Source organism: Triplophysa dalaica, chromosome 8 (genome assembly GCF_015846415.1).
Source record: "Triplophysa dalaica isolate WHDGS20190420 chromosome 8, ASM1584641v1, whole genome shotgun sequence".
Classification (NCBI taxonomy): domain Eukaryota; kingdom Metazoa; phylum Chordata; class Actinopteri; order Cypriniformes; family Nemacheilidae; genus Triplophysa; species Triplophysa dalaica.
Window position 1 is genome coordinate 23,849,204 of NC_079549.1, and position 26,924 is coordinate 23,876,127.

A 26,924-nucleotide genomic window follows, 5' to 3' on the forward strand; every position below is an offset into this window, starting at 1 on the left:
TCTGAAGTGGACGGACATGTGTATTATGTTTTGCATGTTATATTTGTTATGTGAGAACTGTCAAAACGTAAAACCAAACCTGCACACACTGCGAGAATATTAGAAGCAAGTTCATGTGGTCATGCAAAAGAATATCTATTTAAAGTATAGATTGAAGGAATAAAGAACATGACTTAAATACTTTAATGCAAACTTTAATCCCACTACTATTGAGTCAGTTCCGTCTATTGAATAACTTCACTTTCTGCAATAAATTCATACTGTGGGTTATCAGGAACACAGAGATTCATGAATCAATCTGATTAAAGCCAAAAGAATAAGCCTTACACTTCTACAATATATATATCCCCTGATGTCCTTGTGCCATGCATTAGATAAAAAGACAATACATACAACATATTTGGCCCAGGCATGGATTAAAGGGATAGTTCACCCAAATATGAAAACTCTGTCATCATTTACTCACCCTCAGGTTGTTTCAAACCTGTATAAATATCTTTGTCATAGATATTTGGAAGAATGTTAGCAATTTTCAGTTCTGGGACATCATTGACTATAGAAGTGTTTGTATTTATTTTGTAGATATTTTGAGGAATTTGGGGAAAAAACTGTTCTGGGGCACCTTTGACTACCATTTAATTTTTCGATATCCCGGAAACTGAAAATGATTAACATTCTTCCAAATATCTTTCTTTGTGTTCATGAGAAGAAATGGAAATGGGTGATCTGTCCACTTAACCCTCTTCAAACATCTTTTTAGATGGATTTTTATCACACACTAGTTTTATCTCGTTTATCTTATCTTTGCGATGGAGGAAAAAATGTCCCCAAGGACAAGAACAGCACCATCCCAGCACAATTCATCCCCATAAGAATAGGAGGAAAAACCCATCCCATCCCATTTCTTTTCTTTTCTTTTTCCTCCCCACTTCCAAATCTCCATCGTATGGTTCTCTCAGTTTCTTTCACACCAACAACAGCCTACAAACAATCTCCACTCTCCACCGATACTGAAAGCCAGTCTCAGAGCCTCTTTAAGAAGTCTCTAGATAACCCGTAACACCTGTTTTTAGTTATTATTTTTATATGGAAAAGAAAGATGTAAATCATTAAAATGATGTTTTGTTGGTACCAATCACTTTTTGCCCCTTTATTCCTTATTCATAAATTTGTTTCAAACTTGAGTTGATCAGATTTGTGAGTGTCCTCCTAGTGTCTCTAAAATTCAATATAAACAGATCAAAGATATTGTGAGGTTTTTTTTTGTGTGTGTAGACAAATAGTTGACAAAACCAAAACACCTAAAGCGTTGATGATATAACGCTTCAGCAAACATTAACTAAAAAATAAGTTATCAGTGATTAAGAACATGCTATCAGTCCTGACAACAGTTCAAGGACAGCATATCTGCTTAGTGCATGAACACAACACAACACACACTTCACTACAATACAATACAATACAGACTTTACAGAACGTATTAGACGTTTGGATAACACCATTCTCAAATATTTGATTGACAGTTGCTTCTTTAAAAATATATTCAGTATAGAGGTCATCCAGGATCATGAATCACTCTTGAACTGCGCGTCGAAGTGCAATATAAAACACATAATAATAATAATAAAGTAAATGAAGGACGTTCTCCTGACTGATGAGATAAATACTCATCAAAAGAAACTATTACTGGTTCATGATGTCTGCTGCATTAAAACATAAGCAGCGATAAAAAGAATTGTTGGAGTAGCAGGCGGAGGGAGTGTCTGAAAGTGTTTGGTGACGCTTCATTTATTTTTAACTAAGAGTTGCCCCTGTTGTCACGAGTTTATAATAAGCCCCTTTCTTGGCCATCAGCTCTTCGTGAGTTCCTTGTTCGATGACCTCGCCCTGTGACATCACAGCAATGATGTCAGCCGACTGAATGGTGGAGAGTCTGTGAGCGATGACGATACACGTGCGTCCCTGTCGAGCCTTGTCCAGTGCCGCCTGAACCGTCTGGAGAGGAAAAAACACGGTAGTGATACTATAAATATGCAATAGAAGAGGTTTTAAAATGAATGTTGGTTTTGTTGCTGTCTATTTCCTGTTACTGTGAGCTACTGAACCCTTAAATCACAGTCCATACCTTCTCGCTCTCAGTATCTAATGCAGATGTGGCTTCATCCAGCAGCAGAATCTTGGGGTTTCTTACGATGGCCCGGGCGATGGCTATACGCTGCTTCTGTCCACGGGACAGCTGAGAGCCCTGAGCGCCGACCTGAGTTTCATATTTCTGACAAAACAAAACAGGATTAGCTGTTGAATGAGGATCAATTCCAAACAGTCAGCCGTGATCGAAACAAAAACGTTGCTTACGTCAGGCAGCGTCATCACAAAATCATGCAGATATGCCTTTTTAGAAGCTTCGACAATCTCCTCCATACTGACGGGTCGAGAATGATCCCCATACTGAATGTTTTCTGCTATACTGCAGTCAAACAGCACGGGCTCCTGGGATACGATACCAATCTGAGACCTCAGGAAGGGCACGCAGATACTGTCAGATGGACGTCCGTCAATCAGCTAGCACGGTAAAAAAAGGTATGAGAAAGAAACGTTTAACAAACGACCACAAATATAATAAAACGTTTTTAATAGATTTCATGAAAGATTTTACATCTATGCAAAATATACACAAACAAACAACAGTGTCCATCTCTTGTTTCACATAGCGAGTAAGTCAGAAGATAGAACTTGTCTTCATACCACTTGACCTTCATCTGGATCGTAGAATCGTTGCATGAGCTGAACGCTGGTGCTCTTTCCACATCCACTGCTGCCCACAAACGCAAGAGTCTGACCCGGACTGACCGACACCTTCAGTCCTCTCAACACCTGGACGTCCGGCCTGCTGGGATACGTGAACTTGCAGCCATTAAACTCCACTTTACCTTTAAAATCCTCCTGTGAAACCACACCACAAAAAAAAACATAATTTACACTGCAAATCGCATCCGTAAAACAAGAGAAACAACAGCATTCATGTCGTGAACTCAGAGAAATCGAATAGAAAAATTGGGGATAATTTTAAAGGAATTATTTTGGTTTGTTCCTCGACACAAAGTTATCGCATCAGAAGACATTCAGATATTGACAGATATGTTATAGTGCGGATGGAGCTGGGCGATGTTGAGGTGTCTCACCCATCGTTGTCCATCTGTGTCGCTGATGCTTATATTGGGGATTCTGTCCAGTAGTTTGAAGATCTGAGCCGCAGCGATCTTGGCCTTCACGTAATCGGGTGTGAAAGATGAAGCTCTTCCGAGAGCTGTGCCACTGATCACCAGAGCTGAAATCACTCTAAAAAACATCAACAAACATCTCTTCAAACATTTCCCTTCAGAAACAGACAACTATGCATTCAACTAAACTGACAGGTATTATATTTACACATATCAACACTGTATATAGTATATGCAATGACACATATGCAAACACACAAGCATGCACCCAAACAAAAAATAAAATGTTTTACATTAAATAATATAAATAATAATAAATAAGATAACTTTCATCTCAATACATTTTTACACAGCAAAACATTGAATTTCTTAGTACTTCATATTTTTTACTTGTTTTTTAGTAAAAATAATACTGGTGTTTTTTCTTATTATTATTATTTAGTTTTATTTATTTTTACATTTTTGGGGGGAGGGACTATTTTGATCCCCTTTCTATACATATAGTTGATTCATTATTATATTTCAATTCTGTTATTCTTTTAAATATTGTTTGTAAAATGTGAAAACGTATAATTAAAGTGAGGACTTTTTTTTATTAAGACAATTATTAATTAATTATTATTATTAAGACTTAATTACTATTAAGACATTATTAAATCAGGACACATTACTTAATAAGCACAAGGAAATGAGATGATAAAACAATAAAAATATGACAATTGGATAAGTAAAATAAACTTAATTTAAAGGACAAACAAGATGATTTTTATTATCCCATTGATATTGTTTGAAGTTCATTTTGATAATTTTTCATAGAAAACTTGAAGAAATCTTGATTTAAGAATATTTCCTGTAGATATTTGTACTGGAAAACAAGTCAACATGCTAAATACATTGTTCCCTTTCTGTCGGTCTCACAACGTCGAGAGAATGACAGAAAGGGAACTGAGGTTACATCCGTAACCAAGACGTTTGCATTGTACACATTTACTGTGAGCGCTTTATAAAATGAAAAACTTCAAGTGTATTACAATCAGATAAATTACAGCGTACCAGCACTAACCTGAACACAATCATGTATGAAAGGCCTTCATTACCCACCAGATATCCACCGTATCTAAATGAAGCAGCGTAGGCCATGAATATGACACACTGGGCGAAGGCGAAACAGATCCCATAAACATGAGCTTTCTTCTTTGCTGCTTCATACGGAGCCTTCAGCTGACATTCATACTGAGACACAAACTGCTTCTCTTTAGCCAAACCAGCGATGGTCCTGATGTTACTCAGAGCTTCACTGGAGACCTGCAGGAGCACGAGTGCTGTCATCATTCACATATGTACCACCATTATCAACATTATAATCTACATCTACAGACAATAAAGGATTTTAATACAAAACTTTAATCTGTTTAAACTCATTTGTATTTTCTATGGTTATTTTAATATAAAACTCAACAAATATAAAGTTTAAAAAAAGGTAAATCACACTTGCATTGCATAACCTCTGCTGCTTCACTGCAGTGTAAATACAATAAAATAGAATAATGTTCAATAAACTGTTGCATGTTTTATTACAACAAAACGTTTGTGTGCAAATGGATATCATGGTGTCTGATGTGTGTTTATATGCATTTCACGCCAGCGTTGAATATCAGAAGTATCTGTTTTTTAAGATGACTGTTACCTGTCCAGCAGCCTCCAGAGCTTCCTTGTCTTCATTAGCAAATCCTGTCAACATTTTGGCCTGAACGACTCCAGAGAGTCCGATCAGAGGCAGAAAGCAGGTGACCACCAGACTCAGTTTCCAGCTGAAGTAGTAGGCAATGATGAACGACGCTCCAATGTTTGTCAGCGAGTTTACGACCATGCCGATCTGTGAACCTGTAGCCTTTGATGGAGAACACATCAAACAAAAAACATTTAGACCATTCACAACAAAAGTGCATTCATATTGGAGAACGAATGTCTTTAATTTCATGTTTTAAAGCAAATAAAGTTCATTTAAAAGATAAGAACACATTCAAACATAATTTGAACTCATCAAAGATCAAATCCAGTCAAGATTTACATAGACTTGTACAGACATTTTTATTATACTTAAAGCAATATCTTTTAAAAGTGTTTTAATAACTTCATTTTCAACACTAAATTCCACAAAAACGAATTAAAAGCAAAAAAGCAATTGAAAATATTCTGAGAGTGTCATCATTGAAGGATTGAACGCAAATCTTGGTCAGAATCTAAAATAAAGATGTAAATATTTGGATAAGTGTGGTCGGGACTCACCCCCTGCACCATAGAGGCATCACTAGCCAGTCTGGTGGTCAGAGCACCAGGGCTGTTCATGGGGTCATCAAACCAGCCGATCTCTTGTCTCAGCATCGCCTGAAAGCCCACCTTTCTCAAGCGACTGGTCAACAGTTCTCCCGACTTAGCAAATGCGTAGCCCTGCGAAACGACACATCCAGACGGTACATCACCACACATATTTCTCACGATCAAAAACACCACGATAAACCCTTTAGAGATGTGATAATACCTGTAAGAATTGTGAGAAGAAGCTGATCACTCCCACGAGAGCAAACAGAATACAAATCCCATCGATCTGTCGTCTCTGTTCATCCAGATCTTGAATGGAAAACGTCTGAAAAGAAGCCGGAATACAATCACATCTTATCTTCGGAAAGGTGAATGCTGGATGTGCTCTCCATGTTTCTCACCCCAAGTATTTGGCTGAACAAGAGAGCATAAACAGGGTTGACAGATCCATTGATGGCGGCACCGATGGATCCCATCAGCATGTACGGCCACTCGGGACGATTGTACTTCAGAATGCGTGTGACAGCCGCCGGTGCGATGTTGTCTTTTGATGCAACTTTGCTCTCCTGCAGTTAAAATAGAATGTAGAAAACATGTAGAATAACAAAGGAATGTGTGCCAAAAAAGTAAAACCTTTCAAACCTCTTCTTTCACATCCCGGTCCTCCACTTCAAAATTATCAGAGCCGAATCTTAATTTTCCAGATATGGGGTCGCTGATGCCGTTAGACACAAGGGACTGAGATCTCCGTTTCAATGAGCGCCTGTGAGAAACCAGAGACTCTCAACAAAATAACAATGAACGTGAATCTTTTCACATTTGAAAGCAGAGAAAATGTACCTTAAGACACTCTCATAACTTCCTCTGCTGAAGCTTCCCACTTTCTCAAGCACAACTTCATCAGAAACGACCTCAGTAACTGACAGGATTTAATATTGCGTTAGTATACAGGTGAAGGTCTCCTCCCCTCATGTAAAGTACATTACAGCAGTGGTCCTTTTGTTGTGAGGCCCCCTTTATGTAGAGTGCATCGCTTTGGGCCCCCCGGCCCCCCCAAATAAAAACTTGTCTTAAACTTAGAATTTGAATTTAACAAAAAAATATTTTGCTATACAATGCTGGAACATCAATACTTTTGATTTGTTGTCGTATTTTTCCAAAGTCTGATTGCATAGAATTTATGATAGATTTATGTATTTCATATAATATCACAAAATGTGTGCGCCCTGGATCCAAATCGGGGGCTCTCATTTTGAGAACAACTGCATTGCAGGCCAAAACCATTTTATAGCCATACTGTATGAAACACTGTACTTACTGTTCTCTGATTTCTCATTGGCTGAATCGTTGCCTTGATTCTGGAGGGTGACTAGAGTAAAATAAACTCCCTTTCTGTCCATGAGCTGATGATGTGAGCCTCTCTCTACGGCTCGCCCGTGCTCGAAGCCCACGATCACATCAGCGTTACGGATCGTAGACAGACGATGTGCGATACTAATGGTTGTTCTGCCCTGGCGAGCCTGACAAAACATTTGGTGGATGAGATACAGTCTGAAAAACTCATTTTGGATTTATAAAAAGAAATAATAATCACCTGGTCCAAGGCCTCTTGAACTATAGCTTCACTTTCATTATCCAGCGCTGACGTGGCCATGTCCAACAGGAGGATTCTGGGATTGCGGACCAGCGCTCGAGCGATGGCGATCCTCTGCTTCTGTCCTCCGCTCATCTGTCCTCCACCCTCTCCCACTGATGTGTCAAATTTCTATATCACACAAAAACGCAAAGTAATGTACGACGTTCACTGCTACACTGAGTACAAACTGGGTTCAATGCAATCAAATTTACTTCCCATAGTACACACATATGTTAAAGTAAAATCGGTTGTGCAGCTGTTCTGTCTTTATTGTGGACAGAAAAATTTCTTGTGACTGGAAACTTATTGTATCAAAAATCTCAAAAATGATGTTAAAGTCCCCGTGAACCGGAAGTAGCCATAGTTTTTACTTCCGTTTTTTTAGGCATCTCCGAGTGAAAAGGAATTTTTAAAAATAAAAATAGTGGGCGTGGCTTTTGTCTTTCTCTGCGATTTGATTGGAAGTATAAAAACAGCCGCAGCAGTAGACTGACAGTTGTAGGGGAGGAGTTAACGGATGCTCCGCCCAAGTCGTCTAACAGACATCATTTTAGATGGATAGTATTGTGTAATTTCTGAGTGATTTTGGGCATAAACAAGACATATTTAGATATATGTGACATGCACTGGGCACTGGTCTTCAGCACAGTTATTATGTCCCTGAGAAATACCTAAACAGTATTAAGAAGACATGTTCTGGCCCCAATCACACCTGAGGACCACATTTGGGCATGTTTCGCCTTGTTACCATGACAACAATCTACTTTGAGTTTTGCAAGGGGAAGCAGGTCATGATGACAATTATGTAATTGTGGTGGACAAGAAATATCTAAACAGTATCAAGAACACTTGTTCCGGCCCAAATCATACCTGAGAACCAAATTTGTACATGTTCTGCCCCGTTACTATGAATGCAATCTACAAACAGGTCATGATAACCTTGTGCTGAGCAGGTGCTGAGTGAGGATTATATAAAAATTCACAAAGATTTATTTCTATTAATACCTACAAAGTATTCAGAAGTATTCATAGGAACAGTAGGAATGTAAGTTGAAATGTGTATCAGTGGAAACATCTGAGAGCACATTTATCCAAAGATAATTGCATACAAATTAGTTTGTGATGATGATTTAATGATGTGATGTTATAATCGGTATATCTGTTCAATGATTATTCACATTAATGAACTTTATGTCATTTTAAGCATGTTTAGAGCACATTTGAGCATTTGTAACAATGTCAAATCCAGTGATGTTTCTGAGGCCTAAAAGCCAGAGGCCTGAACGTTCGTGACATGTTGTTCTTTCGTAACCTTGGGTACTTTTCCACTGTTAATGTGAGAAGATCCAGCAGTTTTTGATGACTTCATACGTATGTTAATTATGCCCACTGAATTTAATTTTGTTTTGAAAATAAGACAATAACGAGCGAACCACCGTTAGATACATACCTCGTTGCCTATGAAATAAACATGGCAGATCAAAAGCATTGGATACAAAAAATAAGAGATAACGTGAATTTACCCGATTGGTTTTTGAGGAGTACTCCTCTCAGAAGTTTTGCTATAACAGTAGGCTGGAAGGCACTGGATTTTCAGATGCTCTGGGGAACATCTCACTTTGTTTGATTTGCACAAATAAAGTTAAATCTTTGACACCTGGACCTTCTTTGTCTGAGAGATTTTTTGAACGGCAAAATCAACTTTTGCCACATCAATAGTCAATACAGGAAGGAAGTGCAATTTCAGATTTTAACTTATGAGGGGAAACAAATTTTAAAAAGAGAATGACACACATTGATAAACTATTTACTATAAACGCTGCGATATATCATTCCATTCCATTCCATTTTCTACCGCTTATCCGAACTACCTCGGGTCACGGGGAGCCTGCGCATATCTCAGGAGTCATCGGGCATCAAGGCAGGATACACCCTGGATGGAGTGCCAACCCATCGCAGGGCACACACACTCACTCATTCACTCACGCACTCACACCCTATTGACAATTTTGCGATATATCATGAAAATTAATTTTGATTTTCACTGGGACTTTAACATTCAGCTTTATCTTTCATTTTTAAATAGATGCAATAAGCTCAAAATAAAGAAAATTATTATTTTTTATGTTAGTTTGTATATTTATTTTAATAAACAAATAAGAAACATTGTTAAATAATGTATCATAAATCAAATCTAAGTAATTGAATTCTCTATGCATTTGTTACAAATAAATAACAAGTTTTCCTAATGTCTGATAATACATATCTTTAAGACTAGATATACACTCTTTACTTTTGTGACGTTTTGCTAAACGTCACAAAAATGATCTAGTTCAAAATGAAAAACAAGATTGCTTTACTTCCTCTGTTGTAAATCATCATAGTCTTGAGACCTTGATATTTAGTTAAAAAACAAACTGTGTATTTGTTACCTGAGGTAGATCCATGATGAAGTTGTAAGCGTTGGCTTCTTTGCAGGCCTGTATAATCTCCTCCATAGTGACTCCTTCACGGCCGTATCGGATGTTCTCAGCGATGGTGGTGGCAAACAGAACCGGCTCTTGTTCCACTATACCGATAAGAGAACGCAGCCACTGGATGTTCAGACTTCTGATGTCTTGACCATCTAGAGTGACCTGATCATGACATTCATCAGGATTACACTCATGATTCTAATGATTTTAGTGGTTAGATATCTCAGCTTTTATCTCGTAACTGAAAACGATTGACAGGCATGTTTACACTTTGCCGTTTACATATGTGTTATGCAATTGTTTGGTGTGCGTAAACAACAGTACCATTCCTTCTTTTGGGTCATAGAACCGCTGGATGAGTTGAATGGTTGTGCTTTTTCCAGATCCACTCGAACCAACAAATGCAGTTGTCTCGCCAGCTTTGACCACAACGTTTAAATCATTTAATATCTGTGAACAACATGGTGAAAAATAATCCTTTAAAATATATATTTTGAAAGTGGCAAATATGTGTGACTGATCTCATTTTTATGTTTAACTGCAATATGATTTTGTGCCAGTGAAGGTAAAGTTTACGGGCATTTATAAGAATCAAATGGTTTTGTATGTTCCACACCGTGCAAATATATACAAATTTGGCTAATGTTCAACATTATTGAAATAACACAAACACTTCTAAAAGCATTTTTTTCGTTTAATTTGACTAGAAATAACAGGATTGATATATGGACATATCATGTCACCCATTCGATTTTGACATTTTTAATCTGTTAAGTATTCAATGATTCAGACGATAAAAATACACTCACTTTTACATCAGGTCGAGTGGGATAGTTGAAGTCAACGCTGTGGAATTCAATGTCGCCTTTAACTTTGTCTAATTTATGGCCCTCCTCTGAGAAGCAATCGATTTCTGGTTCCTGTATGAGAACAGAATGTGACGGTGATAAATCATTACCTAAAGCTGAAGAGAATAAAACACATTGATTTTGTAAGAAGATCTGGGTGTGTGTTATTCTCACCCTGTCAATTGTGTCAAAAATACTCTTGGCTGCAGCCCGACCCGAAGCAAAGGCTTCTAGACACGGAGACGCTTGGCCCAGATTCATAGCCCCCATGAGAACACCAAAAAACACCTGCAGAACAACAAACCAGGAACATACTTCAGTCATACCATAATGTGAAACCAAATTCAATGACAATAAACGAAAATGTATAATAATTGTTTTAAATAATGTGTAATAATAGCTGAACAAAAGAAAATGGAACCGTTCAGCCAAAAATAAAACTAGGACAATTATTCAAGAATTGTCTAGTCTATTTTAACATCTTAAACAATAAATCAAGTGAAATTACTTTATTTGAAAAAAAACCCCCAGATAAATCAGTGTTAAAATCATGTGAAAACAGACCTGGACGAGACTGCCGGGTGAGAGCTCTTTGGTTTCAATGACCAGTTTAGATCCGTACCAGAAAGCGAGAGCGTAACACAGGAATATAATACACCAGAGGTATCCCTGAAACACTCCGATGATCGCTCCCTTCTTAATACCCCACGTCTGAGCTTCTACCAGATTCTTATCATACCTGTGCAAAATAAACATCACAATCTAACATTAAAGATATGTTCATTTGAGTCATTTATACAAAACATAATATAATATTTCTTGATGCCATCATATTTAGCATTCAGCATTGTATTTGTAATATTTTAAGACAACAATCTTTTATCCAGCTCTCCTACTTTTCTTTACAGATGATGCCCTCGAGCTGATGAATAAATAAAAATCATGATAACACTTTATAATAACTGCACGCTATGAATCATTAGTTAAGCATCAGTACATAGTTAATTAATCATTTATGAAACATTGGCCCCACATTAATAGACATTAGTAAGCAGTTTATAAATACAGCTATAAATGCTTTGTTCTTGATTTATAAGCATGTGTATAATATGCTTAATAATCAAATTTTCATACTTTATTAAAGATGAATTCATCATTTCTAAATTAAGGATTACATTACTTACAAACCAGTTAGTTAGGAGTTGTCACTGGTTCATGAGATCATTTAGAAAGTGTAAGTAAATGATTAATAAACTCTTTGAATGCACATTTATACATCTTATTATTCTGAGATATAGTAACAGTTACTTAATTTGTTAATAAATGATTTTTTAACACACGTTCCTGCTGTAATTCATGATTAATTAAGGTAGTTATAAAACATTTACTAGTTGTTAGAGAACTATTTTTTGTGAGCTCATCTAAAGTGAGGACTATGTATGCCTTGTAAAGCGTTTACAAATGAGAGTTGCATATCACTTCACAGTTATAATTTTTCTGGAGGTGTGCAGGAATTCTTTTTTTAGAAGTTTATTTTTCCTTTTATATCAATTCATTTAATGTTAATTTATATGTTTGGTTGTACAATTTTAATTTTAAAGAGGTTTATTTTTTATTTTATATTAAATCGTTTGATATTCATTAATATGTAAAGTTGTACAGTTTAATTTATTTTGCATCTTGAAATAAATATTTCTATGTTCTGTATCCCTCTGTGTTTTGTTTTTCCTATTTCTGTTTAGAAGATAACTGAGCCTTTAACTCTCATTTGTAAATGCTTTACAAGCATTTATTAACAAATTAAGTAACTGTGACTATATGTCAGAATAATAAGATGTATAAATGTGCATTCAAAGATTTTATTAATCATTTACTTACACTTTCTAAATGATCTCATGAACCAGTGACAACTCCTAACTAACTGGTTTGTAAGTAATGTAATCCTTCATTTAGAAATGATGAATTCATCCTAAATAAAGTATGAAAATTTGATTATTAAGCATATTATATACATGCTTATAAATCAAGAACAAAGCATTTATAGCTGTATTTATTAACTGCTTACTAATGTCAATTAATGTAGGGCCAATGTTTCATAAATGATTAATTAACTATGTACTGATGCTTAACTAATGATTCATAGCGTGCAGTTATTATAAAGTGTTACCAAAATCATTTTGTTGTTGAAGATCGTATTAACGGAAGTCTCTGGACAAGAAGGCACACATGACTGTACCTCTCTGTCTCTTTCTGCTCTCCTCCAAATGCAGCCACTGTTCTGATGGATGAGAGAACTTCATCTGCGACTGCGCCGGCTTTCGCGTACGCCTTCAATTCACGGCCCGTCAGCCTCGCCACGGCCTATACACCAAAAAACACACGCACGTGCTTTGTCTGATGACAAACTAAGACAGCAAACATTTGTATCGAAATACCTGCATCGTGGAATAACCAAACATTGTAAACTGGATCTCCTGAAAAATTCTGTGCTTGAAAGGCAACAAAAGAAATGCAAGTACATACACGAAAAATGATGTGCCGTGATACCAACCATAGCCATGAGTCCAGCAGCCAATCCGATGAGAGGACTCACTGCTATCACCACTAGCGTCAGCTTCCATCCTCCAATAAATCCCACCAGGAACCCAAAGATGAATGTGGACAGCCTCTCGATGAAGATGGACACCTGGTCTGCTATGGCATTGTTGATTTTATTGATGTCACTGTTGAAAGAGAAATGACAAAATGCATTTGCTGGAGAAATAAAGTTTAAGATCAACACATTCATCGTCACTTTGTAGTCAGGCTGAATAACGTGAATATTACTCAGAAATCCTTGTGTTCAGCTCGCCGACGGAGTTGCAGTCAAACCAGCCGATCTCCATTCGCATGATTTTCCTAAAGTACCTTTTCCTGATTCGTTGAATCTGGCTGGCTGCGGCTGACACCCACAGAGCGATCTGAAGTGAAAGTAACCTCATTGACACAATTTGAAAATCATTTTTTTTCTGTGCATTACGGTTAATATTTATTAAGTTATAATAACTTAAAAACACGAAAAAAACATGATCACACAATAAAAAACATCTTCTTTGACCAGTTTTTGTAAATAAACTATTCATACATTTACTCTTAAGGCAAAATTACTTTTTCAGAAAGCAAGTTTTAAGATATATAGTGTGTTTATGTTAAAAAGGAGAAAAAAATCTGCTGATATTTTTCTTGTTTTAAACAAAAACGAATTTTTTTTCAGAAGACAAGACTCAATATATTAAGCCATTTTGCTTTTTTAAGTTAAAGTATCTTGATTTAATAATGTTTAACAAAAAATGTACTGGAAAACAAAACAAAGACCTGAGAAATACATTAATTATTTCTTCCTTTAATATTGGACACATCTTCAAATCTTCTTGTCCTCAAGTTTATTTAGCATTCTTCTCCTGCTATCAAGTACAACATTGCTTAAACCAAGATATATTTTCTTCGAAAGGAAACTAATATTAAGCCTTGTTTGGGAAAAAAATATTCAACCTCTTTGTTAAGGACTTAATTCAAGTTAATTTAACTCCATTCTGATAACATTATGCTTAATTTTATATTTTTTCAGATAATTAAACTTCTTAGGTTAATTTTTCTAATTTCTGATCTTATGTTTCAGATCTTGATTTTAGAATTTTATATTTTTACTGAAAAACAAGACAAAAATATATGTATGAAAGTATGAAATGGATTTTTCGCAGTGTTGGTATAAAAATTAATCAAATGATAAACTATCAGACACACCTGAAAGTAACTAAGGATCAGGACTGCGACTCCAATACCGACGTAGTAATATGCAAACATGGTCATTTCAGACTCGATGTCCACACTGTAAGGTGAAAAAACATACCACATGAGAGGTTTGATCTCAGTAGAGCTGGTATGATCATTTCTAAACTTTTAAAGCAGTGTTAAAACATCAGACTCACCCACAGAAGACGGTGCTGTTGTCCAGCTTCTCCACCACAGATCCATTCAGCCATGTCACTGTGTTGTTGGTACACGTTTTGTTGGGGTCGGCCAGTTCCTGTATCTCCAGCTCATAGGACACAAACGTGTTTGTCATCATGCCGTAGACAAGCAGCATGAGAGGAGCCGCGGCGCCGTGGATGAGAGAGCAAACGCTTCCTACAATCATCATCACGATTTCCTTGAATGTGGCGAAGCGGAACTGTGTAGAGGTCACAGACGGCCACATGTGAGAATATGAAGCATTAGATTGATGTGTGATCGATGACTGTGAGATTCTCACCATCTGAAAGAACCCGATGCTCATAGCCTTCTCTTGTTTTTTATCGCCGACACTCCTTTAAACACACAAATAACATGTCTGAATTTACATCTGAGACAATAACAACACATTTAGTTTATAAAGGATTTATGCTAAAAATGAATAAAATACTCACATGCTGTCAGCATCTGTGTTGTAAGAAAGGTATGGGATATAAAATGAATTGTCACCAGGTACATCGTGTATTAAAAATGCAATTACTCTTAAACTGAAAGGACTGTGTGATCACTTGTCTCACCTTTATGTGATGATGTCTTTTTATCTGCGCCGTCCACTGGAGGGTTTTTACTTATGACTTTCTTCATTTTTAATTCAGCTTCAGTTTGGTCTGAATCTAAATTTGCTTTTAAATAGAAAGAGAGAGAGAAATTTAAAAAAAACTTTTTTACAAAAAGCATCTATCATACACAATACAACCCTTCATTACATAACACAACATCCAAAATGGAGAGAGAAAAAATATATGTTTATATTAATAATAACCATAAAGTACGGGTAAAAATCAATTAACCCTCAAAAACAGAACACAGAACCTCATTGCAACACCAAATACAGAGCAAGATCATTAACAGATTTATAATACCAAAAATCGACCCAAACTTTTGATTTCACCAGTTTAAAAAAAACACTACAGCCAAGTTCTTACTTATATTTTATTCTATTTTCTTTTTCCTACTAACATAAATGGCCAATTTTACTCGACCCAACACACAATTCAAAAGATGACAAAGAAATATTTTTCCTAAAACATTTGAACCCCAAAATAAGTAGGTAAAATATATACTATGGGAGTCAATGGGTGATGAGATCTGTTTGCTTACTAACATTCTTCCAAATATCTTCCTTTGTGTTTAACAGAACAAAGAAATTTATACAGGTTCGGAACAACCTGAGGATGAGTAAATGATGACAGAATTTTCCTTTTGTGGGTGGACCGTCCCATTAAGACACCGTTGCCATTCCATGACACTGCCCAATCAGCAGCATTGCTAATATCACATGTGTCTCTCGTAACATAATAATATAAATTTTCTTCTGACGAATTACTTGAAACAATTCTGCTCTTTTCGCATGTCTCTGGCACCATTCAAGTTCAAAGTTGCAACATTAAACTCACACATGCTGATGAAAAAGAAAAAAAACACCCCCAAATCGTTCAGTAAGATAACATGTACAAAGGCTTTATCACTGTCCTCAATGAGTGCATTTACATGCACAATATAAACGGATATCTATCAGAAATCTGCTATAAAATAAACCTGTTTTCACATGTTTACATGCATAGTTATAAACCGGCTACGCAGAAAACTGCGTTTACATGGAAGTTTGAGACTTTTACTTCTGCGCTCTCAGACATGCGCACACAGTAAAACTTTCCCGTAATTTCGCAGCAGGTTTTATAGAAGATTACTGTGATTTAATGTACAATTTAGTATAAACTCACCTAGTTTAGATATTTTTCTTTTATAAAATAATACTAAATATCTTGGGTCACTTTTCTTCTTATATAAATGTATCGTAATTTAAGAAGTTTTAAATATTTTTACAGAAAACAAGAGAAAAATGATTAGGAAGAATGTATTTTTAAGGTGTTGCTGTGCTAATGTCAGTCTATTCTTGCTCATTTTGAATCTCAAAAGTCAAAGTGTTTTCATTTTGATTAAAGTAATAGAAAACAGCACTAATAGGAAAGTATATTAAGCAGCCATTAAACCTACAGTAAGTTACCCGCAAACCTGCAGCAAAAACTACAGCAAAGTTTTACAGCGCACATAAACAAAACTGAGAGAAAACCGGTAAAGGCGTTGACATGCAGTGCGAAACTACCTCTGCCTTTTGCTTAAGCCGTTTATGAGCTTTCCTAGATAAAAAAAAAACGTTTCACAGGTTTACATGACCTTACATATATCTGCTTATTAAGCATAATCGGTGTAAGACTGTGCATGTAAACAAGCTCATTGCTAAGCTCAGAATTAAGTTTACTTACAATCTTTTTCAGACGGTAAACATTCTTATTTGTACTCCACTATAAAAAAGCTAGTTTTCTTAACAAACTGGTTTTCATCTGGAAAATATTCATTAATAAGCACATCTCTCTTATTTTTGGAAGCTCTGAGAAACAGTTTGATGTCGTTCATAACGACGCCCAGAAAAATCGCTTTGAGAAAGACTTACACTAGAATCAGATGATTCACTGCCGCTTTATATTTCATCTTTATCACTTAACCCATCCCTGTGCACTTTTTTTACACATCTACCAACTTGGGTTTCATCAAAATAATTCCTCTTAAATTGGACTTTAAAGCTACAGTATGTACAAATTTTGGAGCAAAATATGGGGTTTCATTTGTGCCAAAAAAGTGTCGATTTCTTTATGCCTTGCACTATACATTTGTCTTTGTCGACGGTCATTGTCTACTTGTTCAGGTAAATCAGTATATGTTGACATGTATGTCGTCTGTTGACGTCTTCTTAATTTTTCATCCTGCTGTCCTTTTCTCTGTCTTTTCTACTGTAATCCCTCATCCTTGTCGTTTTGTTCTGTCATCTTTACAGTTGCTCGGTTCTGTCGTCCTTAATACCGACTGTATATGTCCTCTTCCATTTTGTCTGTATATGTCGTCCTCCACGTCGTCCATATTTGCCTTCCTCCATGCTAATGTTTGTTTGCAAAAAGTTTTGTAAACACTGAATCAAGCCACAATATGATCCGATAAATGTTTAATTGATGTTGAATTGCTTTAATTATAATCAGCTGTCTAGATTTAAACAGCCATTAGCATAATTATTTGAAAACATTTGTCGCACAGCTCTGACTAACAGCATAGTGATACAATAGAAACAAAATCATACAACAGGGATGATGACATATACAGACGGCATTGAGGACGTCATATAACATTAAAGATGACATTAAAAAAGACATTGGAGGACATACACGTCAATATATATTGATTTACCTGAACTACCTGAGCAATGACCCTATACAAAGACAAATGTATAGTACAAGGCATAAAGCAGTCAACACTTTTTTGGCACAAATTGAACCCCATACAAAACCACTAGGCCAGTGTTATACATTTTGTTCAGCTGAGTACTTACAATATCTCAAACGTTTCCAACGACTCGTAAATTGTGAGAAAATCGCCATTTTAAACAGTGACATGGGGCTGTGCAGTCGCCTCAATGCAGTCGTATCCGTGTTACCCTTTTGTTGGCTCTCCTGTTTTTGCCAAGTGGTTGATGTTCCCTAGGGCAACATCCTGTTGACCCTGGGACAATATTTAAATCAACTAATTGGACCGCCTTTATTGACATGTATGACAACAGTGTCATGGACAAATGCAGAAGTAGTGCCTAGCATGTAACAAGCCACATGGGCCCTATCCCAAATGGCGCACTTTGGTATTGGGGACCTCCTCCGAGTCCACACTTGGTGAGGTCAGGAAGTGCAGACCTATAGGGCACTAGGCAAAAATCCACAGGGGTACATGGGAGTCCCTTTTGGGACAGACTTGTGGTCATCACGCCAGAAAGAGCAAGCGGTGCTTTTTTTGTCATACGCTGATAAGTCTGCGTCTACGCAGAACCACATGAGGTCGACCACACTTGCTGTTCCATTGTTGTTATTTGGGACAGGAGCTGACAGTTTTTATAGTTCTGTATTTCATATGTTGATATGCCACCCGAGCATTATACAATAGAAAGTTATGTTTGTAATGCATTCATTTGGAATGACGTAAATCCAACTGCTTATGGTTATTTATTTTTTGTAAACAATATAGTTAATGTCCATAATGCGTTCTTAATATGAATATATGTTGTTATTTTATATATCTCTGTAATACAGAAGCTGTTGTTCAGCTTCACAGAGCCCAGAGACGACTAGATATAAATCTACAATAAAACATGGCTTATTACCTTAAATAAGAAAATGCACTGGATTAAAAAAAAATAATGCAAATAATTATTAAAAATGTATCCATCATGTTTACGTATATGTTTGACATCCATGACACGTTCGCAAGGATTCCTGCGTAGGTCGGCAAGTGGTTGATATCTTCAGGGCAACATCATGTTGACTCTGGGACAACATTTAAATCAACAAACTTATTTCAGAAATAAGTTTACAGTTTATTTTAAGTTTGATCTTCCTACCAGGATTAGGTGCTTCTAGACCATTGTTTTTCACTTATCAATTTCCTCTGATTAAAGGGTTAAATTATGGTCAGGGTTGGGGTTTGGTGGGTTTAGCTTTTATTTACAAAAATGTTGTTCTTAGCTCAACAAAATATGTTGACCTGAGGACAACAACCACTTGGCGAAATCAGGTCGAGCAGGTAACTTCGGTGCAGTCTGCGTCAATGTGGGCTTCGCCGAAGATCGCATTGAGGGGGACAAATGAGGCACTCGCGAGCAGACATTGCGAGCAGACTAAAAAGACAAATGGGAAACCTTATAGGCTTGTAGACTTGGCGAGTTCGCCCAATTTAAGTCCAGAAGTCCACTAAAACGAAAACTACATTTATGGATATTAAATTTGACTAGAAAAAGTAACATTTTAATTAAATAATACTTGTGAAAAGACTTCGGATCGCATCATTCAACGCTCCTCCACATCGTCATCAAGCTACGCTATTGTTTTTCACTAGAAGATTCGATGTCTGCTTTTTCATCTGCAAGACATCTGGCAGATGCTGTTTGCTCATCTCTCCTACATCTCTGAGACGTCTGCTGTCAGATGTCACATAGACCATACAGATGTCTGTAAGATGTGAATGATTTAGAATGGATGCACAACAGCTCTTTCTAAGATGTTTATCAGATGTTTTTACACAGCAGATGTCTTCCATCCATCCATCCATCCATTTTCTACCGCTTATCCGGGGCCGGGTCGCGGGGGCAGCAGTCTAAGCAGGGATGCCCAGACTTCCCTCTCCCTAGCCACTTCCTCCAGCTCTTCCGGGGGGACACCGAGGCGTTCCCAGGCCAGCCGGGAGACATAGTCCCTCCAGCGTGTCCTAGGTCTTCCCCGGGGTCTTCTCCCGGTGGGACATGCCCGGAACACCTTACCGGGAAGGCGTCCAGGGGGCATCCGGAAAAGATGCCCGAGCCACCTCAGCTGGCCCCTCTCGATGTGGAGGAGCAGCGGATCTACTCTGAGCTCCTCCCGAGTGACCGAGCTTCTCACCCTATCTCTAAGGGATCGCCCGGCCACCCTGCGGAGAAAGCTCATTTCGGCCGCCTGTATCCGGGATCTTGTCCTTTCGGTCATGACCCACAGCTCATGACCATAGGTGAGAGTAGGAACGTAGATTGACCGGTAAATCGAGAGCTTTGCTTTGCGGCTCAGCTCCTTCTTCACCACGACAGACCGGTACAGCGACTGCATTACTGCAGAAGCTGCACCGATCCGTCTGTCAATCTCCCGCTCCATCCTTCCCTCACTCGTGAACAAGACCCCCAGATACTTGAACTCCTCCACTTGAGGCAGGAACTCTCCACCTACCTGAAGTGAGCAAGCCACCCTTTTCCGGCTGAGAACCATGGCCTCAGATTTGGAGGTGCTGATTCTCATCCCAGCCGCTTCACACTCGGCTGCAAACCGTCCCAGTGCATGCTGAAGGTCCTGGTCTGATGGGGCCAGCACGATGACATCATCCGCAAAGAGCAGAGATGCAATCGTGTGGTCACCAAACCCGACGCCCTCCGGCCCTGGCTGCGCCTAGAAATTCTGTCCATAAAAATTATGAACAGAACCGGCGACAAAGGGCAGCCCTGCCGGAGTCCAACATGCACCGGAAACAAGTCTGACTTACTGCCGGCAATGCGAACCAAGCTCCTGCTCCGGTCGTACAGGGACCGGATGGCCCTTAGCAAAGGGTCCTGAATCCCATACTCCCGGAGCACCCTCCACAAGATGCTGCGAGGGACACAGTCGAATGCCTTCTCCAAATCCACAAAAAACATGTGGATTGGTTGTGCAAACTCCCATGAACCCTCCAGCACCCTGAAGAGGGTATAGAGCTGGTCCAGTGTTCCACGACCGGGACGGAAACCACACTGTTCCTCCTGAATCCGAGGTTCTACTATCGGCCGGATTCTCCTCTCCAGTACCCTGATGTCTTCCAGATCTCCACATATTTAGCAGACATCTCACAGATGTACATGTGCTATCCGGGGCAAAGACACGTCAACATCAGCACCATCCTTTAAAACCATGTAGACGAAACGCCTCAACGAAACAACATGTTTCAACAAATGCGGACCACCACCGATGGGGATTTTCTTAATGGCTGAGACTAGTTTGTCATAACGCGACAAGGCATTGACTAAAGTTTTGTCACTAAGAAACGGCGGTACATTAGATTGTGTAACTTTCTTTGATGATGTAGAAAGCGGAAGTACGGGAGTAAAAAGATTATCAATGACTAAACCCTTTTCGACCACTTAGTTGGCCTTTTCAATAGGGCAAAGAAAGATGACAGTGGCGTTATTCATTCTCGAGGCAAACATAATACTTTCCTGAACCACAACCTCGTCCACAGCCAGCCAGCATTTGACACCGGGTTAGTGAGCTCAAACTTAGCACACGAGGGGCCGTCATGCCTGCCGGACAAAACCAGGTAGCAAGAGGCCCACAAAACAAATGCAACGACATCCAAAATAGATAGGAGTAAAAAGCTAGAAAAAAAGATGACATTCACACCAGAAGTGAGAGAGATCGAGAAAAATCGAGAGAGATCGAGAGAGATTGAGAGAGATCGAGAGAGAGACCTATAGGTAATCAACTTCCCCAACAGTAAAAAAAATAAATCACAGATCTCTCAATTATTTCTCTTATGATATCAAATGGAGAGTAAATTTACGATGCAATAATATACAACTTTATTATCAACCCAGGTTGAAATTTGTCTTTGACCACACCAGTAACACAGTTTCATACACAACGTAACACAAAATAAAACACACAAATAAAAAAGTTGTTTTAAAATTAGATTTAAACCCCTCTGCATCTCATACAACGGCATGAAATCACAAATTTTGATCAAAAATCTCATAACCAAATAAACGTAGGCCTTCATTTTAGACATAATTCTAATCTGATAAATGAAAATGTTTTATAATGCTGTTATTTTTATTACTTGTGCGTGTTGATTTCACAGACAATAACCTTTTACCTGCTATTACCTTGGCAAGTCATATTGATTATATAATACAAACGGTCATTGAATACTATAAATCTTACATTTCTATACTTTAAATTTGGGGTTTGAAAAAAAATTCAAAGGTAATGGTAACGTTTGCCGTGGAGGCTAATTTGAAGTAGAAAATAGTGATTTATTACCTGTGTCCACATGAGTCTCTGCTCCGTGTCATCTGTGGTGTTTTAGTCATTTCACAGGGGCTCTTGTATCGGTTCACATCGAGTCCACGCCTCCTGTACTATCTGACCCTTTATTAGACTGATAAGACATTACCTCACAGCCTTTGACGCAGGTGTGTCCTTAAGTCCAAACAGAGATTTGGGATGGTAACAGAAAAAATAGTCGATGACTTGCAGATGAGGTGTGCTTCCTAATATAAGTCATAAATCCCTGACTCAACAGAAGGGTTATTGGGATCGATAACATGCGATACAATACAGTTATAAATTGAGGTGAATGACCGTTCGGTCGTTGGTTCATTAAGACGAGCACATGAATATTGGGTGTGTTATAAATTGCTTTGTGGTAAGTGTTCCAACACAAGCTACATGCAAATAACATGCATCAGGTTTTGTTGGGTTAGTGTGTTAACCTCGTTTGAATTTGTTAATACAGACGTTCAGATAGACAGATCCTCAAGAAAAAAGCAAGTAATGCTGTGTTAATACTTGAAAAACTGTCCCAATCAAAGTCAGTGCGCAAGGTGCCATTTTTTTTACATGTGACAAGAACGTCTTGAAACAGGAAGTGACATAACCAAGAGGCCCCCTATATAGCATTTGTCGAGGTCAAGTTGGTTTTTTCTCTACACATATGTTGACTTGACATGCAAAGCTTGTTTCACCTTTTCAAATGTAAAAGTTGTCAGAAAATGTTATTATTTATTCAATGACATTAAGGAAAATGTGGGTCATTCTTTTTGTTTTTTTCGTTTTTTGATTAAAAATAGTATTGCATTTAATGTATAAAACCAACAAAGATATTGCACTTTTTTCATGTGTCTTCTTTTCCCAAAAAGTCATTAAAGTTAGTACAGTTATTTTCCCATGCTTTGGCCTTTTCTCTCTAACCGTATTGACTTGCAGAATTGTCAAAATATGCTGTTTTAAAAAATGTCTGGTCACATAACAGTCTGGTTACTCCACCTGTATCTGACTTCTCTTATCTAGCCTATTACATGTGCACATTCGGCTTAAATTATTAATATATAATGTATGATCATAAATGATGAGGTCTAATAGCCTAGTGGTCATTGAACCATTTCAGTGACGTCATTATCTTAATGATAATAATAATATTGCCTATTGAAATTCACAATCCCTTACGATCAACAGGTTTAAATTGAAAATGCATGCTAAAGTCAGCCGTAATTAAATCGAAACATTTTCAAGATGTTTTAAAACAAAAAATCGAATTACTTTTGTCACCCTATCAGAAGTTGTATTTCTGAGCTCAAGAAACGACGCGTAACCCGATAAGTATCCACACACCAGCGTCATGACACTGACACCTTGTGGCCAAACAATGAATGACAGCATTTTATGCCACCAAAGACTAGATTTGAACAAGACGACACATTGCTTTTCTATAAATGGTGGGCTTCGTACAGTGTTACGAACTTTTTATACCAATTTCAGCGTAAGAAAGATCATTCATAGTACAATTTATGTCAGGTCTATTGATTTATTGGGATCTTTGCCAGCGGAGATCTGTTTCCGCCCCGTTCAAGTAATTTGTTACCCGATGTACTTGCATGTCTGAAAATCTGCTGCCGAGGGCGGAGACCTTTTTTTTAAAGGGCCTTTGATGTCAGATTCACACAGTGGTGAAAAAGATAAAGTGACAGGTTTATATACATGAAGACACATCGATTAAATTAAATCTAGTCGGAAAAACAAAGTTTATTTCCGTAAAAGTCGTAGTTTGTTGAATTTCCTGTCAGAACAAGAAATTAAAAAACAAATGCCTCAGAAAAACGCAGACGCGCGAGTCTGTTTTTATATATTATTATATTTTCATAACGCAATTCGATATTTTGGCACTCTATAGGTCACTGCAGAACAATACTAAGCAATAAACAAAACAAATACAGAAAATGTGTTTTAATTGGTGTGACATGAGTGTTATATATTACGTATTAGACTGCGTTATTCTACATTGTATAAATACGTTATCTCATGTCACACCACTAAAACACATTTTCTGTATTTATTTCGCTTATTTACTAATTAATCACAGTTTAAAGGCTCAGTTTGATCATTTAAAATGGTCTTACCTGACAGTGAGTGAAATATCAATGCGGGAAAGAAAATATCTGGCGTGAAATAGCGCAACGTCAGCACGTTATCCAGGAGACGTTCTGGATTCCTCTGGGATTGGATTCTGGAGTCTCCTCTTGTATTTGAATGGGATATTAGCCATCTGGATGGATGATAACAGCCCCCATCTGGCCCATATGTATCAGCTGATAACCACTGATACCGCCCATTCAGTCGAGTGATAACATTTCACATTCAACGACACAAACGTAACATTTCTGAGCTGTGTAACGTTAAAAAGTGGGCGGGGAGTTACGTTACTGGGCTGCGTTTAAGACCAATAACAAATCACTTCAGTTATTAATCAGTTTCAGTTTGATAAATGTATGTTTGTCTAAAATATCATAAAATGTTTAAACAATAAGTGAAAAATGTCATAAACAATGTCATAAACAATAAGTGAGTTGCCGAAACGTTATTAACCACGGTTAAATATCGAATTATTTTATAAATCTTCTTTCTTACCTTCTTTAAATGTATACCCTCAGATCCTCATCATATTTTAAGTTAAACTATACGTCATGTTTGTCTGAGCAGTATGGGGTCCTGGACTTTCATTCATCCTGCCCCTCATTTGAAGAACGCCCTTCCTCAGGACATCCCCTACAGTAAACATACCTAAACTCGTCTTTAAACTATTTAGACAAGCTTATTTGAAAATGGTGTTTAGTTTTATAAATCTTAACACTGGAGTTTGCCATGTCATGAAAGGAGCCTAAATAAAATGAATGACTATTATTATTTATGCATTTGTCTGTGCACTTGTGACAGGTGTTTAAAACTCAAGAATATTTGGGGGATGTCTTAAAATTAGCATACCTGAGTAGAAACGTTCAGTGTATGAGCTAAACCATCACTTTTGCTCAAACTTTTTTATACTTACATGTCTTTTAAGATGAACCTTACACAACCATTTTCATTTAAATTGTCATTTTAATTCATTAAATCACATTTAATGTAATAAAGGACTTTGTTTTATCAAACCTCAAACCTACAAAGAAGCCTTTGTTATGTTATTGTTTTTTACATCAGGGTTGGGGAGTAACATGTAACGGGATAGTAACTGTAAAACACAATCATCAGATATCAGTTACAATAAGTACAAAATAATATCACTATCAAGATTACAATTGTTTCAAAACTAAAGTAATTGTTTTAAAATGTGGAAGTGCATTTTCTGTATAAAATTTCAATAAGACACCTGTATTCTTTGGCTTTTATGTCAGGCTGAGTGGAGACATTGCGATGTTATTATTTTTATAAGTGTATATGTATATACATTATGTATGTGTATATATATATATATATATATATATATATATATATATATTAATATTACCCATTGTATTCATGTTGCTTGTGTGTGATTGGCTTTGGACATTGTGAAGCACTTTAGTCAACCATGGTTGTTTTTAAATGTGCTATATAAATAAAATTGAACTTGAACTTGAACAATTTCACGCTTTCTAATGCATAAACAGCAAAAAAAGCTACGCTGGTTTTATCTCCACACGGTAGCATAAACAAATATGACGTTTATAATGTATTGTGTTAATTGTTATTAATACTCATGACTACAATATCAAAGTCAATAATCAACAATAATAATTTGATTTTAATCTTGCAGCCCTCTCTAATAACTTCCTGTTTATTTTATATCCATTTCATCAGACATTCTGCTTTGAGACACGTCAACAAAATTCTGATTCTGCTTTGTTTCAGTGTAATGAAAATACATCATTTCTGTTTTATTCACATATGTGACCATAAAGTAATCCTAAAGGAATCAGACTTTTTACTTTTATAGTGTGATATATGGATTATGTTTCTAAAAAGTAATTTGTAACTGTACCGAAATACAACTGTAACCCTCCCAACCCTGTTTTTCATTGATCTCCCCTGCAGGAATAACACAAAGCAATGTTTACATAACAGCAGCACTCCACCCAAAAATGAAAATTCTGTCATTATAAAAATGTTAGCAATCGACATTTATGGGAAATCAATGACTACCATAGTAGGGAAAATTATTGTATAATCTTTGACTACCATTTTAATTTGTACTTCTATGTTATTTATGCATGTTTGGACGACTTGGGAGGGGGAGTAATTCGTGACACTGTGTTTGAGTGGAGTATCCCACTAGGGGGCGCAATAAAAGGAAGAAAATTCTCCGACCTGGCAAACTGTGATTAAGGGAAAATTAATATCATTAAAACAATAGTATTCACGACAACTATTTAATCTTCTCGATCCCCAAATATTGTGACTTGTGCCTATACATTATTTATATTAATTACCTTATTTAGAAAACATGGGAGACGTTGCCACAAGTTGTTAAAGATGAGTTCTGCAGTGAGTGACTAGACCTGGACAATTATGAGTTCAGATCCAGTATACAGTTCATTGCAACAAAGTTTATGTCATTAAATGAAATTTGCTATAATTATATCCTGTTAAAAACCAGTGTCCTTATCACATACCTATACATACCTTTTCCAAGATTTAACCATCTAAACATTCTTTAATAATATGCATTTGAATAATTATAGTTTTTGTATTTGGAA

General features: G+C 37.1%; 1 protein-coding gene across 2 annotated transcripts; it reads right to left on the reverse strand.

Annotated features, from left to right (window-relative positions):
* Positions 1-1,066: 1,066 nt before the first annotated feature.
* Positions 1,067-24,762, reverse strand: abcb11a (ATP-binding cassette, sub-family B (MDR/TAP), member 11a). Of its 2 annotated transcripts, XM_056754904.1 has the most exons (29): positions 24,315-24,674; positions 22,180-22,338; positions 15,070-15,174; positions 14,947-14,959; positions 14,793-14,847; positions 14,470-14,711; positions 14,285-14,369; positions 13,328-13,461; positions 13,053-13,224; positions 12,738-12,862; positions 11,066-11,240; positions 10,676-10,789; positions 10,463-10,573; positions 9,978-10,103; positions 9,612-9,815; positions 7,138-7,308; positions 6,862-7,063; positions 6,384-6,462; positions 6,186-6,306; positions 5,945-6,109; positions 5,764-5,868; positions 5,511-5,672; positions 4,909-5,112; positions 4,285-4,526; positions 3,183-3,339; positions 2,746-2,943; positions 2,356-2,562; positions 2,126-2,272; positions 1,067-1,995 (listed from the first exon to the last, which is right to left on the reverse strand). In XM_056754904.1, exons 3-29 carry the CDS (start codon positions 15,134-15,136, stop codon positions 1,795-1,797), a joined length of 3,984 nt encoding a protein of 1,327 aa, XP_056610882.1. In that variant the 5' UTR covers positions 15,137-15,174; positions 22,180-22,338; positions 24,315-24,674; the 3' UTR covers positions 1,067-1,794. The 2 variants fall into 2 exon arrangements, with proteins under 2 accessions (XP_056610882.1, XP_056610884.1); XM_056754906.1 differs by lacking the exons at positions 1,067-1,995; positions 2,126-2,272; positions 2,356-2,562 and having other exon boundaries at positions 2,801-2,943; positions 4,323-4,526; positions 24,315-24,762.
* Positions 24,763-26,924: the final 2,162 nt, after the last annotated feature.

Bases quoted from the DNA above. Each gene is read 5' to 3' on its own strand.
- abcb11a (XM_056754904.1), bottom strand. From the start codon at position 15,136: ATGAAGAAAGTCATAAGTAAAAACCCTCCAGTGGACGGCGCAGATAAA. The intron at 13,225-13,327 runs GTAATATTCACG...CTCTTTCAACAG, and splicing joins CTGAACACAAGGATTTCTGA to TGACATCAATAAAATCAACA. The intron at 3,340-4,284 runs GTTAGTGCTGGT...GATGTTTTTTAG, and splicing joins TCATACATGATTGTGTTCAG to AGTGATTTCAGCTCTGGTGA.